Source organism: Thalassophryne amazonica, unplaced genomic scaffold, assembly GCF_902500255.1.
Source record: "Thalassophryne amazonica unplaced genomic scaffold, fThaAma1.1, whole genome shotgun sequence".
In the NCBI taxonomy this organism is placed as follows: domain Eukaryota; kingdom Metazoa; phylum Chordata; class Actinopteri; order Batrachoidiformes; family Batrachoididae; genus Thalassophryne; species Thalassophryne amazonica.
This window is the reverse complement of record NW_022986274.1, coordinates 130,443-144,598: the sequence shown is the minus strand read 5'-3', so window position 1 is coordinate 144,598 and position 14,156 is coordinate 130,443. Positions and strand designations below refer to the sequence as shown.

The 14,156-nt window shown below is 39.6% G+C and overlaps 1 protein-coding gene across 3 annotated transcripts in view; it reads right to left on the bottom strand.

Moving 5' to 3' along the window:
• Window positions 1–14,156, bottom strand: part of poglut2 (protein O-glucosyltransferase 2) — a 62,557-nt gene that overhangs the window by 9,742 nt on the left and 38,659 nt on the right. For 2 of the 3 annotated variants that reach the window (XM_034165475.1, XM_034165476.1), the window contains 4 exons: window positions 12,972–13,177; window positions 4,322–4,399; window positions 2,957–3,129; window positions 2,215–2,452 (listed from right to left, as the gene is read on the bottom strand). In XM_034165475.1, the coding sequence (XP_034021366.1) occupies window positions 2,215–2,452; window positions 2,957–3,129; window positions 4,322–4,399; window positions 12,972–13,177 (695 nt within the window). The remainder of the gene's footprint in view (window positions 1–2,214; window positions 2,453–2,956; window positions 3,130–4,321; window positions 4,400–12,971; window positions 13,178–14,156) is intronic. The other variant, XM_034165477.1, reaches the window with a different exon arrangement.

The following is a 14,156-nucleotide window of genomic DNA, read 5'->3' as shown; positions in this document are numbered from 1 at the left end:
AAGGAGTAAAAAATTCATAATATAATACAACTAACCCATTGAGGTTGCTTATGAAATGCCATGATGGCAAACATAAACACCACCTGAAAAATTATACCATTGTTCCTGACAAAAAGCACCATTCTTGTCCTTATTCGATGAATGGTAAAGGCCCTTTAGTGATTTGTGCTGCACTCTGAAACCCATTATTTTCAAAAGCACGCACACTGCATGCAGCAGCCTTTTATGTAATGAGTGATTTAAGTACAGATTAGGGATGCACCGATACCACTTTTTTCCAGACCAAGTATGAGTACGAGTACATACAGAGTAACGATACGAATACTTAATGATACATTACAGTTTTATGATGACTGCAAATGTTTTATTCATCAGTTGTTCCTTACTTTTTGACTGTAACTGCTACCAATATCATTAGCTTTGTTTTTATTTACAAACATTTCAGTTAAATCATGTAACTTTACTTTTTGACTACAAGAAATTGTCCTTTAACATTAATTGTGTGTTTCTTAAACATGACTCTGCCAGACATCTCACTTAAATGGAACCTGTGGACTTCAGCACTACAAAATATACGACACCAGTAAATGAACTGAAACTGTCCATCACTAACTTTGTGTCTGTGAGGACTAAAAACCTTGTTTTTTTTGTTTTTTTTTTTAATGTGAGGGGCAGATTCTTTTTGATGAAAAGAAGCTTCTCTGCGTTATCAGCTGTGAGCCTGTTTCTGTTTTTATCTACAATGTGTAACACTGAGCTAAACAGCCTTTCACTCTCCACACTATTTTTTAACTTTTAATTAAATGCGTACCACTAACATACACAAATACAAACCGTAAATTTTTTTCCCCCCAAAGGTGGAACATGTAATATTGGTGGAGCATGGCGTGAGCGCACACGCACACACATTTTAACATTATTTTATTTTTTCTTTGTGGATCATGGGAGAATTTCCTCACGTTCCTCACAGTGACTCGTGGAGGCAAGCGGAGGTTCTGAGTGCTGCACCACAGACATCCAACAAACAGATTACACCTGTAGCGGACCGAGCCAATCTCCCATCGGTCTGAATACCCACACCAAGGGCTGAAACTCACCAACCTGGTGGACGACCTCCGCAGCTCAAAAGCCGATCTGAGTTCTGACGGAGCAACTGGCACAAAATGCCGAAGTCATGGAGGAACTTTTTTCAGCCACGACAAGGAATTTAAATATTTTCAGACGTTGTCTTCCAAAAGCAGGAGGCTTTGTGTGGATTATTTTTCTTCAAGATCCTGTGATGATGAATTCCACTGAAACAGGTAAGACTTTCTTGTTTACTCTGTGTGTGAATTTCCTGCAGCATTCAGCCCATCAATGGACAGAGTTGACAGACATATTTCGACTTATGAGTAAATTACCTGAAAACCTGTAAACTTCCATAAATTAGCCACATCATTGTTTAAGCTGCAGTGTTCAAAACGTATGAAAAAGTAGCGGCTTATAGTTCTGAAATTACGGAGTGTGTGGGTGAAAATCTCCCAATGAGAGGGTGACATCACACTGCTGTAAAAGGGTTTCAGGTGACGTAGTATCAGAGACGTTTTATGATTACAAGTACAAGTAAATGAATACGGGATCAGGCCGATACCCGATACTGGGGTCAGGATTGGTGCATCTCTTGTACAGATGCCATCTCGTCATTGCGCTGCAGTGTGCATATCTCTCCCCCCCTCCCCAAATCCTTCCCTCCCTCCCTGGTCACATATCCACAGTCCAAAAAAAAAAAAAAGTTGCCAGGAGTGGACTGAGAGGCAGAAAAACAGCCACAAGGGTTACATACGTGGCAGTAAGCAAAAAGACTAGGAACGCAACCACACAACAGCCTACACAGGGACTAGGCCAAAGCTGCGCAATTTTCCAGCATACTCCATACGCATCACAACGCAACTGTATGCAAGCCCAGTGTGGAAGGGGCCTTAGCTGAGCAGAACCTCCTTTCCATTTAAAGTGGCAGGCACAGACAGAAGTCATTTTCAAACGACCTGAGCCTTTTTTTTTTGGTTTGGTTTGGGTTGCCTCATTTTAGTGTGTATGGGATATTTCTGGCAACAAATGTTATCACAAGTTTTAAGATACATGAAGCACACAATCTGCTGAATAAAAAAAAATAATAATAAATTATCCTTTTTAAAGACCACATATGTACAAACAAAAGCAACAGAGCCCTCTCACCTTGAAAAAGTCAAAGAAAGATACATGTTTGACCAGTGGCCCATAGAGGCTTTCATCATGTTTGAAGAAGAAGAAGTTGGTGAAGGCAGCATCTATCAATTTGGGGTGAGCCTTTGAAAGCTTCACCAGCTCCAAACGGTCCTGGCGACTGTCTCGTCCTCTCCAGAAGGCCGTGGAATTCTTCTCTGACCACGCTGGCCCCGTGTTGGCCTGCACTGACGTCATGTCCAGACTGACTCTATTCAGTGGATGAATGTGTTTGTCAAATCATGTGCAGACTCTGCAAGGTATTAATCCAACACAGTCACAGCATCACATGTAACAACATTAACCTAAGTTAACATATGCAACTGGGTTATTGAAAAGAAAAATTTCACCCATGATTGATGTTTGGTAAAAAATGATGACAAGTATTGTCCAGTCTGAATACATATGTAATAATGTGTAAGCAAGATTATGCAAATAAAGACTGCAACCATTTATTTGCTGTAGAAGTGCATATCACTGTCAGCAGTTTATCCACCACAGCAGTGCTGAAGTCCAACAACTGCAAACAAGTGAAATCACGTGGCATTCTTCAATACGTTTTGTTTGCACCACAGCTTATTTTGCATAAATGTAATTTAGATTAGAAATAAGACAACCTGTCCTCTTAAATGACCATGCAGCAACCGCTGTAACAGCGGAACAACATTCTGCTCAAGTTATCAAATGTGATTTAGCTTGATCCAAGCCAGCTTACCTCCCCATGGTCTCAAGAACAGACTCTGTCAGGTCGTAGGTTGGCATGACGATGTCTCTGGTATTGTTCGAGCCGCACCAGGAGAAGATGGGATGAATCTTGTCTGAAGGTTTCCTTTTTTCCAATGGCCAATCACCAAGGTTAACAAAAAACTCCAAATCAGAGATCTGGACCTGGGGCACACAGAAGGAGATATATGTTCTTCCTAAAAACACAAATGGAACACGGTTCAATAGAAAATATTTACTGTCGCTACCTGCTCCTCCTTGTACTTTTAGAATAAAAATATTGTACATTATACATGTTTGGAAAAATAAAGCAAGACACCAAAATAAAGTCACTTTAAATTGGTGTAATTTCTCGACTCAATGCCTCTGCGAATAAAATGTTTTTTAGGCTCCGTCTTCCACCTGGTGCAAGGCGGCATGCGATCACTGCTAGTTTCCACCTGCTACAGTCTGTCATTTTTACATACATCTGCATCCTGTAGATAATGCCACTTGTGCTCATGAGAATGTGTGTCGCTCAAAATTGAGGTATGGACAAGTGTACAGTTGGTGTGTTCATATCATTCATCACAAGAAAAAAATGTGCACCTTAGACCAAGAAAAGCCTGGTCTGCTGTTCATCACATTGTATTTCTTTAGTTAAAGACCGCAACACCTGGACGTGCCTTTTATGAACAACTTCACAACATATACACCCTGCTTGCCTGAACATATCGTCAGCAGTCGTATGTAATTGTGTATTAACTTAAGTGCTGTGGCCACTGCAGGAAGAAAAAACAGCTGGTCAGGAAGGAAAAAAAAAAAAAAAAAAAAAAAAAAAAAAAAAACATATTTCATGAGAGATGATCTCTCTGTCTCTTTCACACACACCCACGTCATGCTAACTGAGGTAACACATATAATAAATAATGACTATAGCCATGTTTATAGCTGTTGTACCTCCCTGACATGTATATTTGTGATAAGGCTGCCGCGATTAGTTGATGTAATCAATTGCACCAACCAATCACTATTTTTAACTGATGTCATTTTTCAAATTACATTTTTAACGTAACAGTGGCTCACCAGGTCAGAAATGGTTTTTAATCATGCCAATAAAAATAACACTGACAAAATAATGAAAAATGCTAAATATCCATTAATTTGTAAATCAATTTCAGTACATCCACAGATCAGCACCACAGCTGTTCCAATCACATGCATTTTAGATGATTTTAATCTTCGATTATTTTAGAGTAATCCACAGAAAAGCAGTAATTACTGGCAGTCCAAACCTGTAATGAGAGGTTGCAAACTGCAGCAGTGTGTTTGTGACGGGAAAAAATAAAACCCCTCACCATCTTTAATAATGAATTACCTTTCTGGTGAGTGACAGGAGGATGGCATCCATAAAGATTCGAAATCCCACATGTTCTCCAAATGTTTTGACGTAGATCTAAAGGAGACAAACAACTACATCAACAACATCAAAAAAAAAAAAAACAGCAGACAAAACTTATTTAACAACTGAATCTACTGACTTGATCGGTGCAGCATGGTGAAATGTTGAGGTCAAAGAGCAGTCTCCCATTGCTGATTTTTGGGCCACAATTTGCTTTTCCAAAACTGAGGAAATTGGGCCCGATTTATTAAAACTGCAGGCAAAATTCTAATTTCCTACTATTACATGACAGTTTACAAATGTGTAATCAGTGATTACAGAGTATTGCCAGTCATTGCTGATTACAATTGAGTACATCTGAGTCCCATCACATGAATGTGTTTGTGGTCATGCACTAAAATAATGAAGCTAAAATGTATCTGTTTACATCTCAAAACTCCCTTCTGTTGAGGAGGGCAGTACGCTTTTCATTGGATTTCTGCTGCAGGTCCCGATTACTGCATATTGTACTCGATGTCCACTGACATCTTCTTTTGCAAAATATTACCTCAAATCACATCCACATTAGAAAACGGGGTGTTCACAATAATAGTAGCATCTGCTGTTGACGCTACAAACTCAAAACTATTATGTTCAAACTGCTTTTTTAGCAATCCTGTGAATCACTAAACTAGTATTTAGTTGTATAACCACAGTTTTTCATGATTTCTTCACATCTGCAAGGCATTAATTTTGTTGGTTTGGAACCAAGATTTTGCTCGTTTACTAGTGTGCTTGGGGTCATTGTCTTGTTGAAACACCCATTTTAAGGGCGTGTCCTCTTCAGCATAAGGCAACATGACCTCTTCAAGTATTTTGACATATCCAAAATGATCCATGATACCTGGTATGCGATATATAGGCCCAACACCATAGTAGGAGAAACATGCCCATATTATGATGCTTGCACCGCCATGCTTCACTGTCTTCACTGTGAACTGTGGCTTGAATTCAGAGTTTGGGGGTCGTCTCACAAACTTGTCTGCGGCCCTTGGACCCAAAAAGAACAATTTTACTCTCATCAGTCCACAAAATATTCCTCCATTTCTCTTTAGGCCAGTTGATGTGTTCTTTGGCAAATTGTAACCTCTTCTGCACGTCTTTTATTTAACAGAGGGACTTTGCGGGGGATTCTTGCAAATAAATTAGCTTCACACTGGCGTCTTCTAACTGTCACAGCACTTACAGGTAACTCCAGACTGTCTTTGATCATCCTGGAGCTGATGAATGGGTGAGCCTTTCCCATTCTGGTTATTCTTCTATCCATTTTGATGGTTGTTTTCCGTTTTCTTCCACACGTCTCTGTTTTTTTGTGTCCATTTTAAAGCACTGGAGATCAGTGTAGATGAACAGCCTATAGTTTTTTGCACCTGCATATAAGTTTTCCCCTCTCCAATCAACTTTTTAATCAAACTACGCTGTTCTTCTGAACAATGTCTTGAACGTCCCATTTTCCTCAGGCTTTCAAAGAGAAAAGCATGTTCAACAGGTGCTGCTTAGTGCTTCATCCTTAAATAGGGGACACCTGATTCACACCTGTTTGTTCCACAAAACTGACAAACTCACTGACTGAATGCCACACTACTTATTATTGTGAACAACCCCTTTTCTACTTTTTTTTTTTTTTTTTTTTTTTTTTTTTTTTTTTTTACTAATAGCCCAATTTCATAGCCTTAAGAGTGTGCATATCACGAATGCTTGGTTTTGTTGGATTTGTGAGAATCTACTGAATCTACTGGTACCTTGTTTCCCATGTAACAATAAGAAATATACTCAAAACCTGGATTAATCTTTTTAGTCACACAGCACTACTAATATTCTGAACACTACTGTACATCTGGGATGCAAGCCTAGATTTGATGTTTTGCTGAAAGAAAATCCTCCTCGATACCACTTCAAGCTGATGATGGACTGGTGACATAAAATGCAAAACATGCACTATGCACAATCTGGGTGTCTTGGTAGCTTTCCTCACTCTTGTCCTTGCAGTTACTCAGTTTCTGAGAACTATCTACTCCATTCAAATTTAACAGAGTGCCATACTGTTTGCATTTCTTCATAATAGAGGAAGTAAAGTCCAAGACATATTCAGTGACTTGGGAATGTTCATGTATCCATCCCACAACTTATCTGAGGAAAACTGGCAATAAAACAATAAAAGGGGAGGTGATGGTCTAGTAGTTAAAGTGTTGGACTTGAGACCAGAGGATCCTCTGTTCAAATCCCAGCCTGACTGGAAAATCACTACGGGCCGTTGGGCAAGGTCCTTAAATCCCTAATTGCTCCTGGTGTGTAGTGAGCACCTTGCATGGCAGCACCTTGACATCAGGGTGAATGTGAGGCATTATTTGTAAAGCACTTTGAGCGCTTGATGAAGACGGAAAAGCGCTATATAATTGCAGTCGATTTACCATTTTACCATTTAAAACTGATTATTTACAGGTATTATACCAATGGGGCCAATTATGTATCCAACCCATCAGCTTGGCTTTTATATTTTTAATTAATTTATATCATGCTGTTGAGATTTGCTTTGAGTTATGTTTAAGGAAGACAATTTTAGAATTTTTTTAATTTTTTGTACTTTTGTATTTGAAATGGCATAAACAAGTTAAAATGTGTAAAATACCAAGTGTTCCAATACCTTTGGAGGGCGCTTTATAGACACATGTACAAACATATATGATCCTTTTATCATCGGCTCCGAGATCCACGTTCAGTGATTTGATTTATTAGGCAATAACATTGGAAGTCCTTTTGGATTTTCCCTTGTTTTATTCAACTTGGGGCCTCCACAGCAGATGAGGTGGATCTGCATGTTGATTTATCCTCCAACATTTTGGCTCTGATGGACAGATGTCGTCACATCTGCACAGCATTTAGCAGAAATGTTTTTCCAGTTTAAAAACATGTATTTGCACAGTGGGAGAGCTGGAACTGAGCAGAGTGTGCCATTTAATGAAAGCATGTTGTCATATTTCGTCACTGAACATGTGTCGTCCTCACAGCAAGCACATCAACCAAGGGCACAACCTCAGCAAGGGAGCGCGAAACAGAGAGCGAGAGAAAGATGGGGAGAGCGCTCCAGATAAAAAAAAGATTAAAAATGACAGTGCTGTGTGCTCCACTCCTGCAGAAAAGTGCTCCTCAATAAGGAAAAAAAAAACAAACATTTAATGCGTAAGTCCAGAAAGATTGAATGGGAGTCCTGATGTCTGCTGCAACTGTGGCCAGGATGGTAGCAGCTCGGCCACTTCCAGAAGTGGCTGTTCCTCTCTGATCATCCCCGCTATTTTGCCATGCTCCCCAGCAGCTCGTGTGTGTGGCCCAGCCCTCCCAGGATTCTCTCATGAATCTCTCGTGTTAGGAGTGCCAATGAGTGCATTCGGAGGGTCGCACAACACCAGCAACAGTTCTGGGAACATACTGGGAGGAGCCCTGACACCTCACCAACTTTGAACAGTTCAAAATCCAGGCACAACACTTGTGATGCCCTGCAAGTGAAGAGCACCATCCAGCGAATTAGCAGGAAATCCAGCCCAGTGAGAAAGTATCCTAAACACTGTGCCACCATGCTGCTTATCAGCCACCATACTTTATTTTAAATGTCATCACCTATATGGTGATGACATTTAAAATAACAAAATGCATAAAGAAGTAAGTCATATAGGCCATGAGATCAGTTGGTTCTGGTGCTTATCCTCAGACGCCATAGCATTAAGTGGATGAGAATCTACAACTTCCCATGGATGGGATGCCAGTCCAACACAGGCCGGTACCGATTTGACTGAGACAATAGTCTGTAGTTTTCTCTGGGCCCCTCCCCAATCGGACCGGGAGTGACATGTTTAGCCGCATGTTCTCCTTGAATTGCTGGCTGTCTGAGTGGTGTCCAAAAAATGAGGTGGGCTTCATAGATAATTGGCAAAGCTTCTGGGGAAAACCTGGTCTTGTTAGGAGAGACGGCATCCATCCCACTTTGGATGGAGCAGCTCTCATTTCTAGAAATCTGGCCAATTTTCTTAAATCCTCCAAACCATGACTATCCAGGGTTGGGACCAGGAAGCAGAGTTGTAGTCTTACACACCTCTCTGCAGCTTCTCTCCCCCTGCCATCCCCTCATTACCCCATCCCCGTAGAGACGGTGCCTGCTCCCAGACTACCAATAACCAGCAAAAATCTATTTAAGCATAAAAATTCAAAAAGAAAAAATAATATAGCACCTTCAACTGCACCACAGACTAAAACAGTTAAATGTGGTCTATTAAACATTAGGTCTCTCTCTTCTAAGTCCCTGTTGGTAAATGATATAATAATTGATCAACATATTGATTTATTCTGCCTAACAGAAACCTGGTTACAGCAGGATGAATATGTTAGTTTAAATGAGTCAACACCCCCGAGTCACACTAACTGTCAGAATGCTCGTAGTACGGGCCGGGGCGGAGGATTAGCAGCAATCTTCCATTCCAGCTTATTAATTAATCAAAAACCCAGACAGAGCTTTAATTCATTTGAAAGCTTGTCTCTTAGTCTTGTCCATCCAAATTGGAAGTCCCAAAAACCAGTTTTATTTGTTATTATCTATCGTCCACCTGGTCGTTACTGTGAGTTTCTCTGTGAATTTTCAGACCTTTTGTCTGACTTAGTGCTTAGCTCAGATAAGATAATTATAGTGGGCGATTTTAACATCCACACAGATGCTGAGAATGACAGCCTCAACACTGCATTTAATCTATTATTAGACTCTACTGGCTTTGCTCAAAAAGTAAATGAGTCCACCCACCACTTTAATCATATCTTAGATCTTGTTCTGACTTATGGTATGGAAATAGAAGACTTAACAGTATTCCCTGAAAACTCCCTTCTGTCTGATCATTTCTTAATAAAATTTACATTTACTCTGATGGACTACCCAGCAGTGGGGAATAAGTTTCATTACACTACAAGTCTTTCAGAAAGCGCTGTAACTAGGTTTAAGGATATGATTCCTTCTTTATGTTCTCTAATGCCATATACCAACACAGTGCAGAGTAGCTACCTAAACTCTGTAAGGGAGATAGAGTATCTCGTCAATAGTTTTACATCCTCATTGAAGACAACTTTGGATGCTGTAGCTCCTCTGAAAAAGAGAGCTTTAAATCAGAAGTGTCTGACTCCGTGGTATAACTCACAAACTCGTAGCTTAAAGCAGATAACCCGTAAGTTGGAGAGGAAATGGCATATCACTAATTTAGAAGATCTTCACTTAGCCTGGAAAAAGAGTCTGTTGCTCTATAAAAAAGCCCTCTGTAAAGCTAGGACATCTTTCTACTCATCACTAATTGAAGAAAATAAGAACAACCCCAGGTTTCTTTTCAGCACTGTAGCCAGGCTGACAAAGAGTCAGAGCTCTATTGAGCTGAGTATTCCATTAACTTTAACTAGTAATGACTTCATGACTTTCTTTGCTAACAAAATTTTAACTATTAGAGAAAAAATTACTCATAACCATCCCAAAGACGTATCGTTATCTTTGGCTGCTTTCAGTGATGCCGGTATTTGGTTAGACTCTTTCTCTCCGATTGTTCTGTCTGAGTTATTTTCATTAGTTACTTCATCCAAACCATCAACATGTTTATTAGACCCCATTCCTACCAGGCTGCTCAAGGAAGCCCTACCATTATTTAATGCTTCGATCTTAAATATGATCAATCTATCTTTGTTAGTTGGCTATGTACCACAGGCTTTTAAGGTGGCAGTAATTAAACCATTACTTAAAAAGTCATCACTTGACCCAGCTATCTTAGCTAATTATAGGCCAATCTCCAACCTTCCTTTTCTCTCAAAAATTCTTGAAAGGGTAGTTGTAAAACAGCTAACTGATCATCTGCAGAGGAATGGTCTATTTGAAGAGTTTCAGTCAGGTTTTAGAATTCATCATAGTACAGAAACAGCATTAGTGAAGGTTACAAATGATCTTCTTATGGCCTCGGACAGTGGACTCATCTCTGTGCTTGTTCTGTTAGACCTCAGTGCTGCTTTTGATACTGTTGACCATAAAATTTTATTACAGAGATTAGAGCATGCCATAGGTATTAAAGGCACTGCGCTGCGGTGGTTTGAATCATATTTGTCTAATAGATTACAATTTGTTCATGTAAATGGGGAATCTTCTTCACAGACTAAAGTTAATTATGGAGTTCCACAAGGTTCTGTGCTAGGACCAATTTTATTCACTTTATACATGCTTCCCTTAGGCAGTATTATTAGACGGTATTGCTTAAATTTTCATTGTTACGCAGATGATACCCAGCTTTATCTATCCATGAAGCCAGAGGACACACACCAATTAGCTAAACTGCAGGATTGTCTTACAGACATAAAGACATGGATGACCTCTAATTTCCTGCTTTTAAACTCAGATAAAACTGAAGTTATTGTACTTGGCCCCACAAATCTTAGAAACATGGTGTCTAACCAGATCCTTACTCTGGATGGCATTACCCTGACCTCTAGTAATACTGTGAGAAATCTTGGAGTCATTTTTGATCAGGATATGTCATTCAAAGCGCATATTAAACAAATATGTAGGACTGCTTTTTTGCATTTACGCAATATCTCTAAAATCAGAAAGGTCTTGTCTCAGAGTGATGCTGAAAAACTAATTCATGCATTTATTTCCTCTAGGCTGGACTATTGTAATTCATTATTATCAGGTTGCCCTAAAAGTTCCCTAAAAAGCCTTCAGTTAATTCAAAATGCTGCAGCTAGAGTACTGACGGGGACTAGAAGGAGAGAGCATATCTCACCCATATTGGCCTCTCTTCATTGGCTTCCTGTTAATTCTAGAATAGAATTTAAAATTCTTCTTCTTACTTATAAGGTTTTGAATAATCAGGTCCCATCTTATCTTAGGGACCTCGTAGTACCATATCACCCCAACAGAGCGCTTCGCTCTCAGACTGCAGGCTTACTTGTAGTTCCTAGGGTTTGTAAGAGTAGAATGGGAGGCAGAGCCTTCAGCTTTCAGGCTCCTCTCCTGTGGAACCAGCTCCCAATTCAGATCAGGGAGACAGACACCCTCTCTACTTTTAAGATTAGGCTTAAAACTTTCCTTTTTGCTAAAGCTTATAGTTAGGGCTGGATCAGGTGACCCTGAACCATCCCTTAGTTATGCTGCTATAGATGTAGACTGCTGGGGGGTTCCCATGATGCACTGTTTCTTTCTCTTTTTGCTCTGTATGCACCACTCTGCATTTAATCATTAGTGATCGATCTCTGCTCCCCTCCACAGCATGTCTTTTTCCTGGTTCTCTCCCTCAGCCCCAACCAGTCCCAGCAGAAGACTGCCCCTCCCTGAGCCTGGTTCTGCTGGAGGTTTCTTCCTGTTAAAAGGGAGTTTTTCCTTCCCACTGTAGCCAAGTGCTTGCTCACAAGGGGTCGTTTTGACCGTTGGGGTTTTACATAATTATTGTATGGCCTTGCCTTACAATATAAAGCGCCTTGGGGCAACTGTTTGTTGTGATTTGGCGCTATATAAAAAAATTGATTGATTGATTGATTGACAATACAGATGTTGTGTCTTGTCAGACATGGATGGACAGACAGGTAACATGAGCGGGAATCTAACCCAGGTCTGGATTGGTAGTCGAAGTCCTTCTCCCAGTGAACTACCTCCTCTTCACTGCTGATGCCTTACTATCAAACTAACTCAACAGTAAACATTCCAATGGAGACAAAATAAGTTTATTATCCATGCAAACAATTTTGAGGAATCACCCTGTCCATCTGTGCATGGGTCTTATAAGTGTAACTCCTCATAAACTGGCTTTATGTAGTTCAGCATAAAGACCTACATAAAGGAAAACAATTGTGCTCCCACATCTTCAAGGGGACATAATTTTCCTTTTTATAGACATCATAGCTGTCATTTACACAAACAGGCACATAACCCAGATCGCGGATAAGCGGCTGAAGATGACATGACATATAAACAGATCTGTTGGACTTTCAAATTTGTTGTCAAGTATTTCGCCACAAGAGATTTATTTCCACCAATATATAATACATGCAAGTAACTAGTAAAAGACCAGCATAATATTGTAGTCATTGCAACATGATGGGTCTGTCCATTTGTTAAAACTCAATGTACGCTACACACTAACATGACTGAATTTCTCCCAAACCATTTTCTTATCTAACAACATGAGCAATTTCAGTTCAAAGACTTCTGTGGAAGACTTTGGTCTAAAGGATAAGGGCTGCAAGGAGTAATAAACCTGCAATAAAAAAGTACTTCACCATGCATTTAAAGCTGCAAAGTGACATAAAACAATTTGTCACATAAAAGGGCATTATTGAGAAGTTGATAGTAAAAAATAAAAAATATTTTCTCTTAACATCTGGTACTGGCAGCATTGTGCTGCAATGATCAAAACATTATTATTATTATTTTTTTAAAAGGTATTTTTAGCTGAAGTATGATTTTAAAAATGCAACAACGGTACTACAGATCATCACCATAAAAATAAATCTCCAACAGTACACCTTTTTTGCATAATGCTGTTCCATATTAGCTGTTGTACTCAGTCCACGACTGTGTTACCTTGTTGTTTTTGACAGTGTAATGGCAGAGGCTCTGCCTTTGTCCAAAACGCTGTGGGATCTCCTGAGCATTACGATCTGGGTCCACACTAGTGTAGGAAGCTAGATCCCAGTTTATTTGTTGGAAGGACTGAGGACAGTGCATGTGTTCCAGCCACAGAGAGCCACTTGGCTGAGGACAGTTGCAGCCTTCATGGTAAACTGGACCTGACGAGAGAATAAGACTCCCATAAATATGTACCATGAGAGATCTACATAATTAAGAGTATGCTCATTATGGAAAAAAAGCCCTTTGAGAGCAGATCCAACCAAAGCATAATCACAAATTAAACATGCATTAGACTACTCAACTCTGATAATACTAAATGTCAAAATGCATGGATACAACACCATCTTCAATCTCCTGAGTTGAATTTAAAAGTCAAATTTAATTTGCATGCATATCGCATAGAGGAAATGAAAGTGAAACTTGATTTCAGTTTAAATGCCAGCAATCAGTTATCAATGACATCATGCACCAATAAGTCATGCAGACAATCCCCTGAGCAAACCACACCTTTAGCTTTAATAAAATGACTATTAAGGTATAATTACAAAAGAAAAGTTAAACTATTTTCTGTAGCATAAAAGGAAATACTGATATTACATCAATAGAATGAAGTAAGATATTGCCCATATGCACATACGTAAGGTGCTGTTTCAGCCATTGAGATGGACATCACACACAAATTCCCGAATGAATGGGACCTACACAGAGCTGTCACCTGCAGCAATTTGTAAGGTAAATTAATAACTGATAACACTGTGTACAAAGAGGCATTATGAGCAGTCTCGCTTCATTTTACACCATGTTTAAAGTCCAGATTCCCTCCGAAAGCTGAATCAGCTCAGCCCACATGCCTGCAAGTACAACACGGGGACTGGGCATGAAAACAACAACTGTGTTAGGTGAAAACTAGCAATGACACATATTGCATTGTGTGCTACTTTGTGCATGATGTAAGACAGAGCCCATAAACTAATTATTTTTAGATGTTTGGAGGTCATCTTTTCACTTTGTCCAAAAACTAAATTCATCGGTGCACTATTAATTAAGAAAATAAATATCATCATGGGCTAAGTGCTACATATATATAAAACGCTGTCACCATTAAACAAGTAAAAATGTGATCAGAAGTGTCTGGTA